This window comes from Anopheles merus, chromosome 3L (genome assembly GCF_017562075.2).
Source record: "Anopheles merus strain MAF chromosome 3L, AmerM5.1, whole genome shotgun sequence".
NCBI classification, from domain to species: Eukaryota; Metazoa; Arthropoda; class Insecta; order Diptera; family Culicidae; genus Anopheles; species Anopheles merus.
Window position 1 is genome coordinate 19,357,824 of NC_054085.1, and position 17,401 is coordinate 19,375,224.

Here is a 17,401-nt window from a genome sequence, read left to right on the forward strand (position 1 = left end):
TAAAAATGTCAGCAAGATTTACCCGAGATCGGTAGATTGCAGTAAAATCGCTGTAAAGAGCAAGCGATAAGTGAACAATGAATTATCCACCACGGAGTGATGCCGTACTTTGTTTGGGTTTTGGGATTGGGATTGTAAAGTGTGAGAATTACTCACTCTAGGGTACACAGAGTACTAATGCAACAACCCAATCGAACGCAAACGATCTGATAACACCTGTTAAGACGATTGGTACGATTAAGGGTATCAATAATTGATATATATTTATTCACTTCTTCAAGAGCCTTGAGCCACGCGGTACACCTACGCCTAGACAACTATTTACAATTAAAAACCCCAACACTTCTGATAAGCCGGTGGTCCCCCTTATCGGGCGTAATCTAAAAGAATTCGCCCACTGGTCGAACGCTTCTGTGCGGGCGCTACGTTACGTCGTTGTGTTACATCGATCAAATGGTAACCCCCCCTTCGTTGACAGATGGCCGATCATTGTTACCAATACGACAGGTGGATTAATTATCGCCTCATCAGCACGGCAATGGAACAGCCTAGAAGGAGTGACAGGCACGCGGCTAATGGTTGGCCGGCGCCAGAGTCGGACTCTTCGTAGTAGTCACCGATCTGGGCGATGTACGAGATCAGGTACGGGATGGTGTTCTGTTCGTAAACGCCCCGGAACAGGTGCGACATTGGACCCGACGCCCAAACTCCAACATCATCACCACCGTGCGTTTCCGCATCCATCGGTACCATTGCCATGTAGCGCATATCCGTCTGCTTGTAATCGTAGTTTGAAGGATCCGCTCGGATGGCATGGTTTTCCTCGGTGTAGGTCGAGTAGTATGACAGCCCGTTGGCGTAACTGAGGGTAGTATAGGGCAGCAGGTCCTCATCACTGATGTCACCGAGTCCGAGGATGTCGTTGCCACGTTTCTAAAGGAGTAAAAAAGAGGGCGATTATTACCGAATGATCCTCGTGTCTCATGCAAACTGTTCGACCTACCGGATATCCATTGTACGTCATCGTGTGGGAATGATCCGAGCTAACGACAATCAACGTATCCTGTTCGCTGGTCATTTTGCGCGCCGTATCGATAGCCTTCGCCATTTCGGCCGTTTCGTCCAGCGCCAACCGAGCCCAGGTTTCGTGGTGAGCTACATCGATCAGGCCTCCTTCCACGAACAGCACGTACCCATTCTTGTTCCGCTGCAGCAGCTCGATCGCCTTCCGCGTCATATCCTCCAGGGTCGGTTCCGTTCGGCTCGCCTCACTATTATCCTTCAGCTCGAGATTGTACTTCATGTGACCGCTCTCGAACAGCCCGAGCAAATAGTCCGTGTTGGCAGTGTCGACCGACATCAGCTGCTCCCGGTTCCACACGTACTGGGAGCGTCCCATCGTCTCGTGCGTTTGTTTCCACTGTTCGATCAAGTTCTTACCATCTTGGCGGTAGCCAGGCTTACCTTCCTCATCCATCGTTTCCTTCGGGAGGAGATTACCTCGACCACCTCCCAGCACCACGTTGAACCGCTGGGCCACCTCTTTATCCACCAGCTGCTCGGCGATATCGTCCACACGGGCCGGATCACAATCGGACGATGCTACCTCGACGTCATTCTCCCAGTACCGGTTTGCACTGCTCGCGTACGCTCCGGCCGGTGTTGCGTGTGTAATCTTCGTGGTCGTGACGATGCCCGTACTCTTGCCCGCATCCTGTGCCCACTTGAGCAGCCCGTCGAAATCGGACGCATTGCGATCGTACTCGCAGGCGTACCGGTCAACGGAGGCCGCAATATTTACCATGCCGTAGTTGATCTTCACCCCGGACAGGTAGGCGGTAGCAGTGCAGGACGAATCTGACACCTGTCGGTTGACGCAATACGTGCGCACCGAGCCGAGGTCCTTGAAGTTCTCGAACGATAGGAAGTTGGCCTCGTTGCCAAGGTACATGCGCGTGGCGGCCACCGTTTGCGAGGACATACCATCGCCGATGAAGAAGATCACGTTCTTGGCGTGGTTCGTGTTGTGCGGGGTGGCCAATTTCTGGGCGAGCGTTTGTTGAGCCTGCTCGAGCCAGTAGTCGGTTTCAAGTTCACGTTCCTGGAAGCCTTGCACCTGGGGGGTTTGCGAGCGGGAAGAAGCCGCACCGGATTTGAACGAACCATCCTTACCGCGTCTGGAGTGACCATCAGGCTCACGAGCTTCAAAGATGTAAAATAAGAGCACAAAAAAGCGTGATACTGGTGCAGATTTAAGCAACAGTTTGAAGCCACTTACCTCCAGGGACAGTTACAAGCTCACCAGCCGTGAGAGCAAATGCCAAAAAACAGGCAAAGTACCGCGCAAGGTCCCGCATCGTGTGTGAATCTCTGGTCTACGACCCTGCTCTCTGCACAATCAACCGTCAACTGAATGAAACACACAAGCACTACAGATTCGTTTAGCTGTCCTCTCATAAGGCGATTGGTTTATTTCAAAGAAACGCAAGCGTTATCAAGCTCAAACTGTCAGAGATAAATGCCACACTCGGGCAGAGGATCAGATACAGTCTATGGTGTAGGCGATTACATTCTCGATGGGCCTCATCGGAATAGAGAATTACGCAGAACAAAAAAAAACTCACACACAAACCCTAAATTGTTTGATAATACAATAAGCGACCCTGGGACTGCGAGCAATAAACACACCAGGAAGACTGCCGTCAAGATCCGATTTCATTGTTAGTACGACCTTTGGAGTACTAACCACCCGTCAGGTGGTGCGGAATAATGATAAACCCAGCTACTCCAGCACCACCCGGTACAGCTGCCGGGCGAATGCACAAACCACCGCCAGACACATGGGCAGAAGCTGCGACATCGACTGCAGGCTGGCAGCATTGTCATCGTCCGGTACGGTGCTCGTCACCCACCCGAACTCATCGCCAATGTTGGCGGCGTACGCTATCAGCAGCGGTATCACGTTTTGCTCCGTGCTGCCACCGAACAGATGGGCACCGGGGCCGCTAGCATACACGCCGACGTCTTCGCCACCGTGCGTCTCCGATGATAGTGGCACGGTGGCCAGATAGCGCTGTCGATAGTCGCTAAAGTCGTACCCGGCTACGTCGAGCCGCTTGGACGGGTTGCCATCGGCGTACGTCTGGTAGAACCCTTCACCGTTGGCGTAGCTGAGCGTGGTGTACGGTAGACCATCCTTATCGCTGATGTCCCCGATGCCCAGTATGTCGTTGCCACGGGTCTGCAGAATGGAAATGGATAGAACATACGGGAGATTTGTATTAGTACACGATCACGTACAAAGTTGCCAGGTAACACGAGTGGGGCATTGTTTTCTGCAGTCGCATTCCAGTTATTGAACTATGCGAAAGATCATAAAACAGACTGCATTGGTTATAAAACACTTATCGATGCAGTTTACAATGTTGCTTGGGCACTGATATACCCAGCAATTGTCCAAAGCGGTAGGCTAATAAATCATCAACCACTGATGCCCTTGGAGATATTGTTGTGAACAAACCAGTTCCCACAAGATCATTGTACCCACCCCGTGTGCGCTCAAAAGCTCCCACACAATACCTACCGGATATCCATTGTACATCAGCGTGTGGCTATGGTCCGACGACACCACGATCAGCGTATCCTCCTCGCTCGTTCGGGTGCGGGCCAGTTCGATCGCTTTGTGAAACTCTTTCGTTTCCTCTAGCGAAAGACGCGGTCGGTTCGAGTGATGCGCCGTATCGATCAGTCCACCTTCCACAAACAGCACGTAGCCTTGCTTGCTGTCCTCCAGCATGGACAGTGCCGCGTCTACCATATCCGTCAGCTTCGGTTTCACCTCACCCAGCTTCTGATCGTCGATCTCCAGATTGTACAAACAGTGGCTACTGTCGAACAGTCCCAGCAGATAGTCCAGCTGCTTGCTCTTGGCCGCCTCCAGCAGGCTCTTCTTGTCCGACACGTACCGTGCCTCACCCATGTCGGCATGCACCTCCTTCCACGCCTCGATCAGGTTCACACCATCGGAGCGCTTGCCCGCCTTGCCGTCCTCATCCTTCACGTCGGCAGGAATAAAATGACGCCGCCCACAACCGAGCGCCACTTTGAGGTTCTTCCCGACGGCACCATAAACGAGCTGGGTAGCAATATCGACCGGTTTGTCCTCCTGCCGTGTCGTCGGACAATCGTTATTCACCTCGGTATCATCTTCCCAGTTACGATCAGCGCTGCTAGCGTACGTACCGCCCGGGGTGGCATGCGTTATGCGGGTTGTCGTTACGATTCCCGTCGCTTTCCCTGCCTGCTGTGCCCACTCGAGCAGTCCCTTAAACTCGGTCGCATTGCGATCGTACTCGCAGCTGGACCGTTTCACGCTGGCCGCCACATTCAGCATGCCGTAGTTGATCTTCACCCCCGAAAGGTAGGCGGTGGCGGTGCAGGCCGAATCGGCCACCTGGCGATTGACGCAGTACGTCTTGGCGAGACCAAAGTACGGGAACTTTTCGAACGAAAGGTACATGTTTTCGTTGCCCAGATACATTCTGGCGGCGGCGACCGTCGAAAGTCCCATGCCATCACCGATGAAGTACACCACATTCTTTGCTTTGCGTTCGCTCTTCGGATGGGCCGCCTGATGCTGCAACGAACGCTGTGCTACCGTACGCCAATATTCCGATTCCTCCTCCTGCTTATCGTATATTGGGACGCTCTGGAAGACTCGCCGATCTGAACGGGGATGCTGTTGACCTGGTTCCCTTGGAGTGCTCTCTCCCCTTGCGGAGAGGCTGATTGCACTCAGCGCTATCAACAAAAACACTGCACATCTCACCGGGTTGATCATTTTTACGGCTGAAAATGTGATTAAAGACAGCTGCTATAAAACGGTGCTGCGATTTACGCCACCGATATGAACTCTAGGGCGTGCGGTGGTGCACTGGGCTTAGTTTTCAAAACGGTCACCCCTATCAATAAACTCAATCGGCTGCAGCTGAACAAGCTTATCAAAGGGTTATCGATCGGTAATTGTTCAAAGGTTATCCACTTACAATTAAATGTAAGGGTTTAAAAAGAATAAACCCATTGTTAACCAGCTAACCAGCGAGTGCTTCCATTGCCCCCCCCCCCTCCCCTCTTACATACCTATTTACCCGCTCCATTCTACAATGTGCAACATCAATCAAATGGCAGCAATTTTGCTAATCTTGATTTCACCCGTGCAGCTGTCCTTTTGACTGCTGCTTGTGATCAAATTTGCTCGACCATCGTCCATTGCACATCCATCGGCGTGATTACCACGTGTGGGTCTTTGCTACGCAAAACGTGCTGCCTATCGGCGTGTGCATAGGCTTGTGTGTCTAGCTTCCGCGACTCGTCCAAGATACCGGCAGACGATCACACAAAACGCACGAGGTGAAGGCATCCGGACGGTGATTAGGTTCACGTGAGAATCGTTCAAGTGGCGTTTAGTGGCACCAAACGCCACAGCTTGGAATTGGACGTTTGTCACGCTCTGCAGTGTGATTGTGTGCGGAAGTGACAAGCTCATGCTGACTACTAGCGATACGTGTCGATTAATTATCTTTTATCGCCAAAATCGAAGCTAGTCCAATGGGAATCCTAATTGTCTCGGCACAATGGCGCCAGGATATTGCTGAAATAGACATATGTGTAAAGAAGAATGTGGTGCCTTGCTTATCTATTTGTAGCTCCAGTTTTCTGTGATTAGGTGCGTGTAGAGAAATAAAAATAAAAATCAAACCGATGCATTAAGAAAAAATCAATGCTCCACTCCGATCACATCACAGCAGCACAACGTTCGTTCAAAGTTTAGAACCCTTCGCATGATGTCAGCTGACAATGAGTTCCGGTGGATTTCCGAAAGTCGAAAAGCTCCCATTCAGGGCCGATAACACCATCAACAACCGTTCATTAATCACACAAACCGTTACTGACAGCTAGTTGAAAAATGGTAGGATCGGGTTCCTGCTGAAAACCCTTTCAGGGAAAACCACCACCAGAGCCAACGAGAGCAGCTCCACTCCGTTGGTCACATCTAACGTTCCGTTCTAACGCCCAGCGACAGCGAAGGGTATCTTAGGGATAAACTTTCAAAAAGCGACCCCCCTCCCGCGCCCTTTGCTTCTGCCTTACCTTACCCCAATCTGCTCGCTTGCAAACACCACCAAAACCACAATGGCACTGTAGATATCTTAATCATCTTCCATCGGGTGAAAGTTTTCTATTTTTCCCCGGTATCACGGGCACGACGGTTTGGAACCATTGTTGCCTTTTGTTGGGCCGAATGGGAGGGAAAAATGAAATGCTGCCCCCTCCCCAAAGCCTAAGCTTGACTTCTTGCGGTTAGTTTGCGGGCACCAGCGTACAGCCCGACCGATTGACTGGTCCGGACGGTCGGAGGGTGTTTAACCCCATTCTATGTTGGGAGTGCTGCTGCTACTGCTGCTATTGGTGGATGCTTTGTTAAGATGGCGGAAGCCTTACGCTTAGTATGATAATTTGGTTGGTCGGTATCGGTTTAGATTTTACGAACACGGTTTACAGTGATCGAAACCGAAGGAACTGTGCCTGGAAGGGTGATGAGACTAATTTCTATCTTCTATCTAACGTACCATCCGCACGTCCGGGTTAGGAGGGACAGTTTGAAAGTATAAAGATGCTAATTAAAGGACGGAAGTGAACAAATTACTTACAACGCAATAGACAAAGCGCTTAATTACGCTACTTAATGCTGGAATGATTAAATATAATTGGTGTGAATATTTTTTGTAATCTTCTGTTCGAGGTATCTTTTCAAGTAAAATTTTGTTGCTCCAATGTTGTGGTAAATGTATGCTGTCCGCGAGCTCCTGACTGAAGGACAACTACATTCAACGTCGACAACCATATAGATTATACAGATTGTTATTCTAAGAGAACGATTTTCCAAGAGCATGGGAATATAGGATCAAAAACTACTACGAGTTTATTTGGACATTTATGTTGACGGTATTTATATGATTTCAATCTGAACTGATGATGTATGCGTGAAGAGTGTCAGTCCTCTGGTCCCTGATCAGTGGATCGGGACAACTAAGATGTGTACGTATGAGCAATAAAATTGTAACTACGTGGGTTAAGGTGGAATGAAATACCTTAAACGATTACCGTATGTATACTAAAAGAGATAGTTAAAACATCTCGGCTTCACGGTCAGTGTTCATTACCTATTAATTCATACCGTTTAATATTGTTGAATATGTTTCTAGTTATTTCATGATCTTGGGCTTGGCAATTGATGACTCCGTTTTAGTCTTTGCGTTATTGGAGCAGTATCCAAGATGTAATGTGCAGTGTGCCTTGCCCACAATTGTCATCACATCTAATGATTAGCGTCGAAAAGCTTTTTTTGTGTTTTAGCCAGAACGCCGAATTGACCACCTCTCCTGGTTAACTATTATTTTGAATGAACCAAAAGTGATTTAAAAAAAAATAATTTAATTTTGATCTGTTAAAAAGTGCAAGAGTGATCTGACATCATAACTTAACCGTAATAAAGACTATTTGGTCAATCGGGATTAAAAGACCTGATCATTATTCAATACTATACTCCGTTTGTTGCGCCTATGTGTCGGTAATACTTGGAGTCTGTGATTGGACCGTGATGGACCGTTTAACAGGATTAATTATCCTCAATATTCCATAAAGGAAACTGTGCTGTTGAGGTGTGGTTTTAATTTCCGACTTACTTATTTATCTAGCACTACAAACCGCTTCTCAGTATTGATCTAGTAGAGGTGTGTCCGAATTCACTTACGCTTTCGAAGGCACGGCCTGTCAATCCATGAACCGAGCCTTAATGGTGAGCACCTTGGGTCTCTCACCACCCCTATCTGTTCTTGTAGGCATGGTACCTAAGAGAAGTACGACAAAGCCCCAACTTCGTCTGACGCGACAAGTCGTCTTTGAGCAGAATTACTTCCTCAGGCTATAAAATGATCAGTCCTTGCGCGCTGCTCAGTTTCCGTGCTCTTGTCGGTGCTGACCTTTGACCCGAGATTTTGTTCTTACTATTTTTAACGGTTGGACCACGATACTATGATGTATATTGTATTGCACTGTCCACGATGGATAATTCAACAAGAACAACAATTTTAAGAGATTTAGTTTAAAAGTCAATAACAAATCAATTGTGTCTAATTCCTTTATTGAAATCTTTTGTTTAAAATCTGTCCATTTGAATAAATAACCTTTTCTTCTTCTTTCCAAAAATTGTCGATCGTTTCATCTCCCTTACTAAAACTCGCTCGAACCACAATGCAACTCAAACTGAAACAATTTAAAACACGCAAACAACCTCGCTAAACTGTCATTGAGTTTTCTGGTTATAAATAGCGTTCACGATAATAAGTGAAATGCCTCCGCCTGTATTTACCGTGTGCTGCTGTGTCCACCTTATTAGCGTGCTCCATCCAGTCCGGGAAGAGAAGCGCTCCACCCGCTCCACCGCTAACCGGTGGAATCAAACGACAGGCATCATAAATTAATTATTACGAAATTCCTTCAACTGTCCGTTCGATGCTGATTCGTGAAGCCAGCCGTCCAGCCGTCCATTGCCGAGCGAGCCGATACGGGTCCCACCTCGTTGTCATCCGCTGACGGCGGTAGTGGCGAAAAATTCCCAACCCCAACTCATCATCAGTCGGCCCTTTTGACGGTGCTGCTAATTAAAATTCAGCAAATAATTCATTTCTTGCCTCCGGCACCACATCGCCGCCCCATTACCTTTGCGAACGGGCGTGTTGTTTTTTTGTTCTCTCGCTGTATCTTCTCGTGAACCGTCTGTTCGAGAAGATGTCCTTTCTGGCGCGCAGTTGAAAGGTCACCCGTCTGTAGGTAGGTTGGCTGGTGGTTTTCGATTTTCTTTCCAAACGAGATGTTTTTTTTTTTTTGCTACTCACCAATGGAATGATGGCGAAAGATCCAGGAAGAAAAAAATCAATTATCGACAGGAAATTGATATTCGGGGGGCGGCAGGTTGCTTCATTTTTGTTTGCGATGCCCTTGCGGTGGAAATTGCTTCGCGGGCCCGTTCATCACAGCACCGTTAGGGTGCGTCTCGATCGATGCGGAATCGGTAGAAGGGTGTGCAATTGTACGATTTGATTGCGGTTTGCAGGAAAACCCCGACCCGTGTCACTGAGGGTTTCGGAAACCGTACGGCAGCAAATGGGATGTCGGCTTTCATGTTCAAGACCCGGGGGCCACGTTGTCATGCTAGCGTGTCTAGGAATGTAAATGGAATGGTAAATTCTGCAGCTGAAACGAGACGAAAAAAGAATACTCATTGTGCAATGCACTTACAACGCGCTACTGCTGTAATCTGTGTGACATTTGCTACATACCGGCATGATGTTTCGCAAATGCTTTATGCATGCGTGGTAGCGTGATGGATGCGCAAGACGCGCTGCTTTACACGGATCGGGTGGAATGCTAATTTGAAAATGAGCGCACATCCACCGGAATGCGGAATGCCAGTGATGAGAATTTAATAGCGTGCATAATTGAAAGCCGGAGAAAGTGTCCTGTCCTGAGCCGGGAGTATTTCTTTTTTTTTTTGTGCATCTCCATCCTGAGCATCCTTTGAGCAAATGGTACGATACAACGCACAACCCAGCCCAGGACGGTAGCGATCGAAGTTGTAATGAAATTTCCCCACCCATCAACCCCCACTCCAGCTAGCCTGCATGCAAAGCACAACACCAGGGAATGAGCAATATTACTTACAATTAATGTACGACAGCTTGATGAACTCGATTAGCGTGGAGGTGGGTGAAGGTAAGGGCTGGGGCGACTGGAGCATCGTTTCGTACAAATTGAGCCGCACGCGCAACAAATCACTTTCTGATTGGATGGCAGTGGGTGGATGCAGGGGGTACCGTGGATGTTTGTTGCAGGAATGTTTTGTCTAACCGCGGTACACGAATGCAGTTCACGCAATTGCATGTAAGCGTTGGACCGGTGTGGGGCTTATCACACTTTGCATGTAATCTCGCTGCAGCACGTTGTTGTGCGTTTAGTTATGCAACAGGAGTGGTTGCATTGCAAACCGTGCACGAACTACAGTTGTGGATGCATTTCAAGAATAGGTGTTTGTTCGTAGTAATTAATTTTGCAACACTTACTTTGTATTATGTGAATAGAAAAGACTATTACATAAGAGAGAGAGAGACATAGAGAGAGACAGAGAGAGAGAGAGAAATAGAAAGAGAGAAAGAAATATATATATAGAGAGAGGGAGAGAGAAAGGGACTAGCTTATTAAATGCAATTAAACCATTATTACAATAATGAGAAGAAAATAATACCAAACGCCAAATGGAATGCTTCAATGCATAAATGCAACTGTTCATTCGGTCCCTTAAAAGCTCTGCTACAATGTTGTACCCAATCTAGGCAATTGCCGAAAGGATGTGCTGCAATGGTCCACCACCGTATTAGTCTAGCTAAGCCAGTAATTGTTCGTAGTAAATTAAATTCGCTAAATGATCTCCATGTTCGTCCCAAACAGTGGCGTTGAGCGTCAATCAAGGAAAAATTTAACGTGAAGGGTTATTGGGTAGGTGTTAAAGTTAATGGAGGTAATTGGTCAACTGGCATGCAATGGATCAATGGAAAAATATAATTATCGGCCGTATCGGGGTGGTCGTTCGTCGCTGATGAGTGGACAGGGTTGTACCACTAGATTGGGCAGAACAAAACCTAGACGGTTTTCTAATTTTTGATCATAGAGGGCTATGAAATGAGTGAAAATAAGCATCGTGGCGAACGTTCCCGGGAACGAACGACCACCCCGATACGGCCGTATATCAAACTGTTTCTAGCATAGAAATAATTGACCTAAAAGAGCATTTTGCAATACGCTGTAGCATAGCTGCTATACATACCGATCATACAAAATACAACAATTAGGATAGGAAATACTCCGGTACATTCTACAGCTATAACGTAGCATTGTTAATAACATAGTAAATGAATAACATGGTTTAAACACCGATAAACCGACGTGACACTTCGATAAAAATGAGCTTCAAAAGTTGTCTCCTTATTTCAAATAAAAATACGTTAAACACTAGCGCCATCCCTATAATGATTCGCTTACTACACTGACACAGAGGAGAAACTGCTAAAACCCCTTTTTGTTTTTCTCCCCTACTTCAAATGAAGAATATTCTATCCACTTTTCACATCATTTTTATTGATTTGAAAACCCATCAAATGATTCTGAGTTGTTTGTCTAATTATTTTCATAAAATCTTGCCTAACACTTCCTCCGCCATTTGTACTCTGAAAAGTAGTTTCCATCTAAGCAGCCGCGAACAGGAGCTCTGTTTGACAAAAATGAACGCCTTCATTGCAAATGGCAGTACTTTCGTGTGGGACAGTTTTGTAACGCAAGTGTCACGTCGGTTTGTCGGTGGTTTAAACTTCAACCGATTGCCATATAATGTAAACATATCGTTGGAGATCATGTTGCTGTTGCTCGAAAACTATAAGAAGTGTAAGAAATTATCACAAAGTATCATTGAAAGTAAATCAAAGTAAATATTGAAAGAATCGTACCATGTACCGGATATGTAATGACTACTATCCATCGCTTCGCGGTCTTGGCCTGTCATTTGTCTGACTATACAGGTTAAAAGGGACAAAAGAGGAGACACGATCTTGAATTGAAAAGTTAATTTGATTTAATCCGAACTTACTTAATTCTACATAATACAAATAATAGAAGAATTGCATGACTCCACTCAATAAAATAAGGCTCATATATTGGCATCCTTACTTATTCATTGATTTTAGTGACAGAATACTGGTATTCCAAAAAGATTACTCTGGTTCCAGCTCAACGGTTAAGCTAGGCAAAGAACCTAACCTTTCGTAACCTTTGCATGTCCTTATTCGCCATTACACCAACCAACCAACGCCTGGACTTTAAGCTACGAGCACTTTAATTTCTATCGCATTAATCACATTAAATCGTTCTACATTCTTAAGCGTACCGAATCAAACGCTGTTTCCCAAACGACGGTGCGGCAGATTAGTAATTAGTTTCCCATCAACTTTCGCACTCCAGTGGTCGAAACGGACCAGCTGACCCCGGACCATGACCTGCCGAAGCTCGGAAGAAGTCATTTGATAAACATTATTCCACGGTGCAAACCCCAAGACGTAGACGTGCAATGAATATTAACGTTTTCGCTAGCGCTACGATGGGCAGAACGTAAAGGTCGTTGGTATTTTACTCTAGCAACTTGTGTCTTAAGTCTTATTGCATTAGCTAGTTTTTATTTTACTTTTTATAGTCGCTCTAGATAAATTCTCTGTTTCTTAATCCTGCTTCTATGTTTCTTCTGACATTTCAGGTTATTTCAGGACAAGTTATCAAGTTAGAAGCAGCAAAGCGGCGGGGTGTTGAATATCCATAGTCGGTCCATCTGGTTTGACTAAAGCCCACCATGAAAGGTAGACATCTTCGGCGGCGGTTCAGCCTACAGCCGTCGTTTATGAAGGATGACTCGACTGAAGAGCGACCAAAGAGAGAAAAGTAAGTACAAGAATCTGTTTTCACTGTACCGTTTCCCGTCTTCAAGCCTGCCCGCACTTGACTCGGGCAATCAATGTAAATCGTTGGAGCTGTAGTTCTAGTTTGCAATAAATCAGGGTCAAGTCATCTTTCCTTTCAGTACTTCTCCCTGTCGGTCCTAAAGAGACTAATTTTGGAAATGGGGAAACAGGGGGAATATGAATCCTTCCAAAAACCAAGAACCAATCCCCGAAAGCTTTGTGCGGAAAAGGGATAAAAATGATCTAGATGGATGGCCTGCGCTAGCAAAATGTCTATGCTTGAAAACAAGGAGCGAAAAAAGCACGCAACGCAAAGAATCCAAAATTACCAACCAACTCTAGACACGAAGCATAATGATTGCAGAGTAGGAAGGAAGGATAAAAAAACACATTCCAAACATGAATCATTGCCTAGATTATCGTCGGAAAAGTTTCACAATTTATAGCACTTTTTCAATGTTTCAATGCTGGGGATATAATGGGGATGAGGGCGACTGGGTGGTGAGACTTATCAGATCACTGACATTTTATGCGACATCTAGCAGAGAGAGAGAGAGAGAGAGAGAGAGAGAAAGAGAGAGAGAGAGAGAGAGAGAGAGAGAGAGAGATAGAGCGAGAGAGAGAAATAAGGATTTACCCATCAGGTCGAAAGTTTGTATGGGTTCGGCATTCTTCTCCTGCCGATCTGCGGTGATCTGGTGGCGCTGCAAAGATTAACAGATGAGGGAGGGACGAGTTACAGAAGAAGATTAAACTGAGTCGTTGGTACATTTGTCCTTAAAGAGCATGAGGCCATATGGATCAGTTCAGATGCTGGCTTTGGAGGTGTTAAAATTACCCAAAGTAATAAATCTTCTTTGCCGTCCGTACCTCTCGCGTGTTGGGCGCTAGCCTAAAAAATGGACCCCAATTAAAGGTCATAATGCTGAACAGACATTGAAGCAGAACCATGCTAATTTTGTTGCTCTTTTTTCTTACTGTAAGAGACTGTTATCATCATGAGTCCTACACCGACCGCTTCTTGTAGGCACAATTTAACCTACACAAATCAAAGGAATTGCTTTAAATAACCTCAGCACTTGAAGCCGCACAAGCCTCATTAGAGCTCTTTTAATATCCGCTCTTGCGTGCTCGTGCAACTTGAAGTGGATTTTCGAAACTGAAGTGTAAATATCGTAGGACTCAAACATTGTTGCCTTTAAACAGACATAGCGGATATTTATTCATTTGAAGCCCTCACTAATACGTATCTATTACCTATTATCCTGATTGTCTTCTAACGATCTCTTGCGGTAACGCCTACCTTCTCAGGTATCACGATTGTTTATAGTGGCGATGTTTACCGTCCTTGCTGTCATCGGACGCTAGTGGTTAAAGTAATGTTGGTTGAAAATTGTGCTCCATTAAAATGATCTTCTTTACTCTTTAGTTTTCCTTTCAACAAACCACATGGAGAAATGGTTGGAGGCGGCATCATGCCATAAGTAGGCAACTACTAGACGACCCGATAATGATGGACCTTGTTATGGATTCACCAATTAGTCATAGTCTACAGTCATAACTAAGTCTATAAGCGTCTTAGGCGTGCTTAGATGAGCTATAGTCATTCCGCTGAATCAGAAGAATATGAATAACACTCGGGAATGGTTTTTATTACTTTTCTCCATTACATCCTTGAACCTTAACAGATCTTTATTAAAAAAAACTCTCTCAATGTGCTTTCCATCAATTCATCGACCAACCAAATAATTTAAACAATTTCTAACCAAAAGAACCCACTTCTTTTCCAGTCATTTTGTTCCTTTTTCTGCTTCCGAATCCAGCTCAATATGATTGCGCCCGAAAAAAAAAAAACCCATAGCCGTGTGTATGCGTCGCCCGCAAGCAATTTATGAAAGAATTTGGTTTCCACTTTGCTTTGATTGCCATTAGAGTGATTTTTATTACCGCACAATGACAAACCGGAGCAGCGCCAGGAATGCTACTGCCCTGGGGATGATTGCGTACAGCCGCGTGCTGCAATGTTGCTGCTGCCTTGGGAAGAAAAGCGAGCCGGGAGATATAGATACGCCAAATGCGAAGAAAGCACTTCGTATCCGCTCTCGCCACCCGCGATTCCGTGGCCTTTCGGGGAATTTCTGTTGGGAAGAGAGATGAAAAATCGCTTCGTCATTCGCGCTGCCCTGGTGGACGGTGGTGGACGTTCGAAACATTCGCGCGAAACTGGCGCTGGTTGCCGCAGGGTCTAGGAAGGATGCCGTAGAGAGAACGTGTTTTCGTGGGCAACAACTGCGAACAAAAAAGCGAACCTCAAGGCACTTGATGCAGTCATCCGGAGCAGTTTCATCTCTCTTGGCTCTCTTTCTCCCAGTCTCTCGCTCTCTGCAGATATAGCAGCCAATGGCCAGGTGATGGGAAGGTATTTCTTATTGACATTTTCCTTCCCCAATGGGCCGTTTCTTGTCCAGGGATTCATTTACTCTTCGTAAATTAATCTTCCCATCCGCACGGGCGCAAGATGCTCTGGCACCGGTACCGGAGTGCTTTCCAACCCCCCCCCCCCTCACCCCTCAAAAACACCATCATCCGTGCGAAGCGAATCGAAATTTATTTATTCTTCCTTAGAAAACGATTCGATTTTTTTTTGTATGTTTTCTTTGCGTGTGCGTGTGTTTTTGGGAACGGTTTTTATTATGGTGTTTGGTGCGGTGGCATGCAATCATCCGACACCGCAGATGGTGTCGAACCGGAGGAATGAAGTAAGAATATCACTCAAGCTTTTATTTATGCTAATCGGTCGAGCGGAACGTATGGCGTTAACGGTGATTCGCTTTATTTTTGCTTGTTTTGTCACTGTTTGATGGGGATGTGTTTGAAGGTTGTTTTTCAAGATTATTTTTATGAGCTTTTTTGTCACTATGAGGCGAAACTCTGGCAGAGCTTTTAGAAACACACAATAAGATTTGTAAGCTAAACCTGCGCTTCCTTTGGCAAAACGCCTAGCAGGTATGCAGTATCCATGACAAATTGACTATTTTTATAATGCTTAAAAACTATGTTGAACTTAAAAGTTGACATGGAACATTCACCCCAGTTAAGCACTTAATTCCAGCATGTACAAAATGATACTGTAGCGCAAAACACTTGTCGTGAGATGAAACATGACACAGTGCATGTTCCGCATAACAACGTACTTTTGTGCAGCATAAGTGGAAACATGCATAATTGACTCCCACGCTGCCATGCTGGTAAACAATTCAAACGCACCACTTTGTCTCTGTATCGATGGCACTCGACAGTCGTTGACGATGCATTGTTTTACTGTGCCGCTGAATCCCACTCGACTCTTGTGACTCTTTCATGTATGTGCGTCATGTGTGAGCGATCCCGGAACTGTCAATGCAATGTAGCATACGTTTACAGGGAACTTCAAAGTCAAAGTTCGATGGAAAATTAATCGGAACTACTATGACGCTAAACAACAACGATCTCTTGATTGGCAGTTAATAAATTATTCATCAAACCGTACGAATTTAAATACATTATCTGCTTTTTTCCGAAGCAGTAGTTGCCTCCGAGTTCAATGAGTGGAAACTTTCGTATGCAGCTAATGAAATACTCAGTACTGTTTGCATACGCAGCAGAAATGCTTTAGCTTCTGTTGTTAACGAGTATTCACAGCAATTCAAGAGATTGTAACACTACTTAAATTTTCATAGCCTCCTACCGAGCAGTTCAATAGATTTCAACCTGCTTTCTTTACTTTGCTTTTTCCCTGAGCCCCTGTTTTCTTTCAATTGTCAGCTAACATACATAGATTGTATTGACACCAACTTCTGTGCTGTCTTTGCATCTGTGAATTATTTAAAGTTGCATATTCAATTCTTCCAACTGTCATGAGATGAAGACCTCTATATCAGGTATACAGATCTTGTCGACTGTTTAACCCTTCAAAACTGCTTTTAATGATTTAAATAATGATGCAAAGTTAACTGTTTGCTTATCAATATTTTAGATTGTCCAAAACACGTGTTGTGAGTAAAATTATTATAATTCTGTTTTCATCATTTCTCTCCATCTACCTTGAGCATTTGCAGCGATTAATTTCAATTTTTTTGTAACTTTCTTAGAATCTAACATTAAAACCTATCTGCTCAACATTTTTCCACCCTTTCAGGCCACTGAAAAACGATGAAAACTCTATAAACTCCAACGTTCGGCACAAGATCGTCATGATGGGCGCGGCCAAGGTGGGCAAAAGCTCACTCATCACGCAGTTCCTGTACAGCAGCTTTTCGCCCAAGTACAAACGCACGGTTGAGGAGATGCACCATGGACACTTCTCGGTCGGTGGCGTAAATCTGACGCTCGACATACTGGACACTTCTGGATCGTACGAGGTAGGTGCGCTGTACGCTCAAGAGCACACCCAAGTGTTATGCAAATATGTAAAGCTTAACACACACACACATGTATACAAACTCACTCAATCACACTTCCTGGACATCGCACGAACGGCAATCAGTGCTTTCCTCTGGCCCAGATCAACCATTCGTTACTGGACGGATGGATTTCCCTCGGGTGCGTGTCCCTTTTAGATGCTTTTGATGTTTGACTAATGCCAACATTGATAGCATACGCAGCCATATTTTTTTTACTATCAAAGTTGTCGAGACTGATACTGGGGAAGCCATCGAAACGGTAAACGAAATTGAGAGCCACGGTTTGTGAAGCTTCATTAAAATAAATTCCCGAGACAAGGGCCCCGAAGGAAATAATTA

General features: G+C 45.5%; 2 protein-coding genes across 3 annotated transcripts in view; one reads left to right on the forward strand and one right to left on the reverse strand.

Moving 5' to 3' along the window:
- The window catches only part of LOC121599900 (ras-related protein Rap1), a 76,775-nt gene that overhangs the window by 52,853 nt on the left and 6,521 nt on the right, over nt 1-17,401 (forward strand). For both annotated transcript variants that reach the window (XM_041928028.1, XM_041928027.1), the window contains exons 4-5: nt 12,419-12,600; nt 16,798-17,020. In XM_041928028.1, coding sequence (XP_041783962.1) covers nt 12,512-12,600; nt 16,798-17,020 — 312 coding nt within the window. In that variant the 5' untranslated portion in view covers nt 12,419-12,511. The remainder of the gene's footprint in view (nt 1-12,418; nt 12,601-16,797; nt 17,021-17,401) is intronic.
- Nucleotides 238-4,962, reverse strand: LOC121599019. The gene is made up of 6 exons (XM_041926489.1): nt 3,584-4,962; nt 2,787-3,241; nt 2,570-2,582; nt 2,279-2,375; nt 1,004-2,202; nt 238-933 (listed from the first exon to the last, which is right to left on the reverse strand). Exons 1-6 carry the CDS (start codon nt 4,838-4,840, stop codon nt 517-519), a joined length of 3,438 nt encoding a protein of 1,145 aa, XP_041782423.1. The 5' UTR covers nt 4,841-4,962; the 3' UTR covers nt 238-516.

What these genes read in the sequence shown, in the direction of transcription:
- LOC121599019 (XM_041926489.1), bottom strand. Translation starts at nt 4,840, where the DNA reads ATGATCAACCCGGTGAGATGTGCAGTGTTTTTGTTGATAGCGCTGAGT. An exon ending in TGATGTACAATGGATATCCG is followed by an intron (nt 3,242 to 3,583) that starts GTAGGTATTGTG and finishes TCCATTCTGCAG; the next exon opens with ACCCGTGGCAACGACATACT. An exon ending in TGACGTACAATGGATATCCG is followed by an intron (nt 934 to 1,003) that starts GTAGGTCGAACA and finishes TTACTCCTTTAG; the next exon opens with AAACGTGGCAACGACATCCT.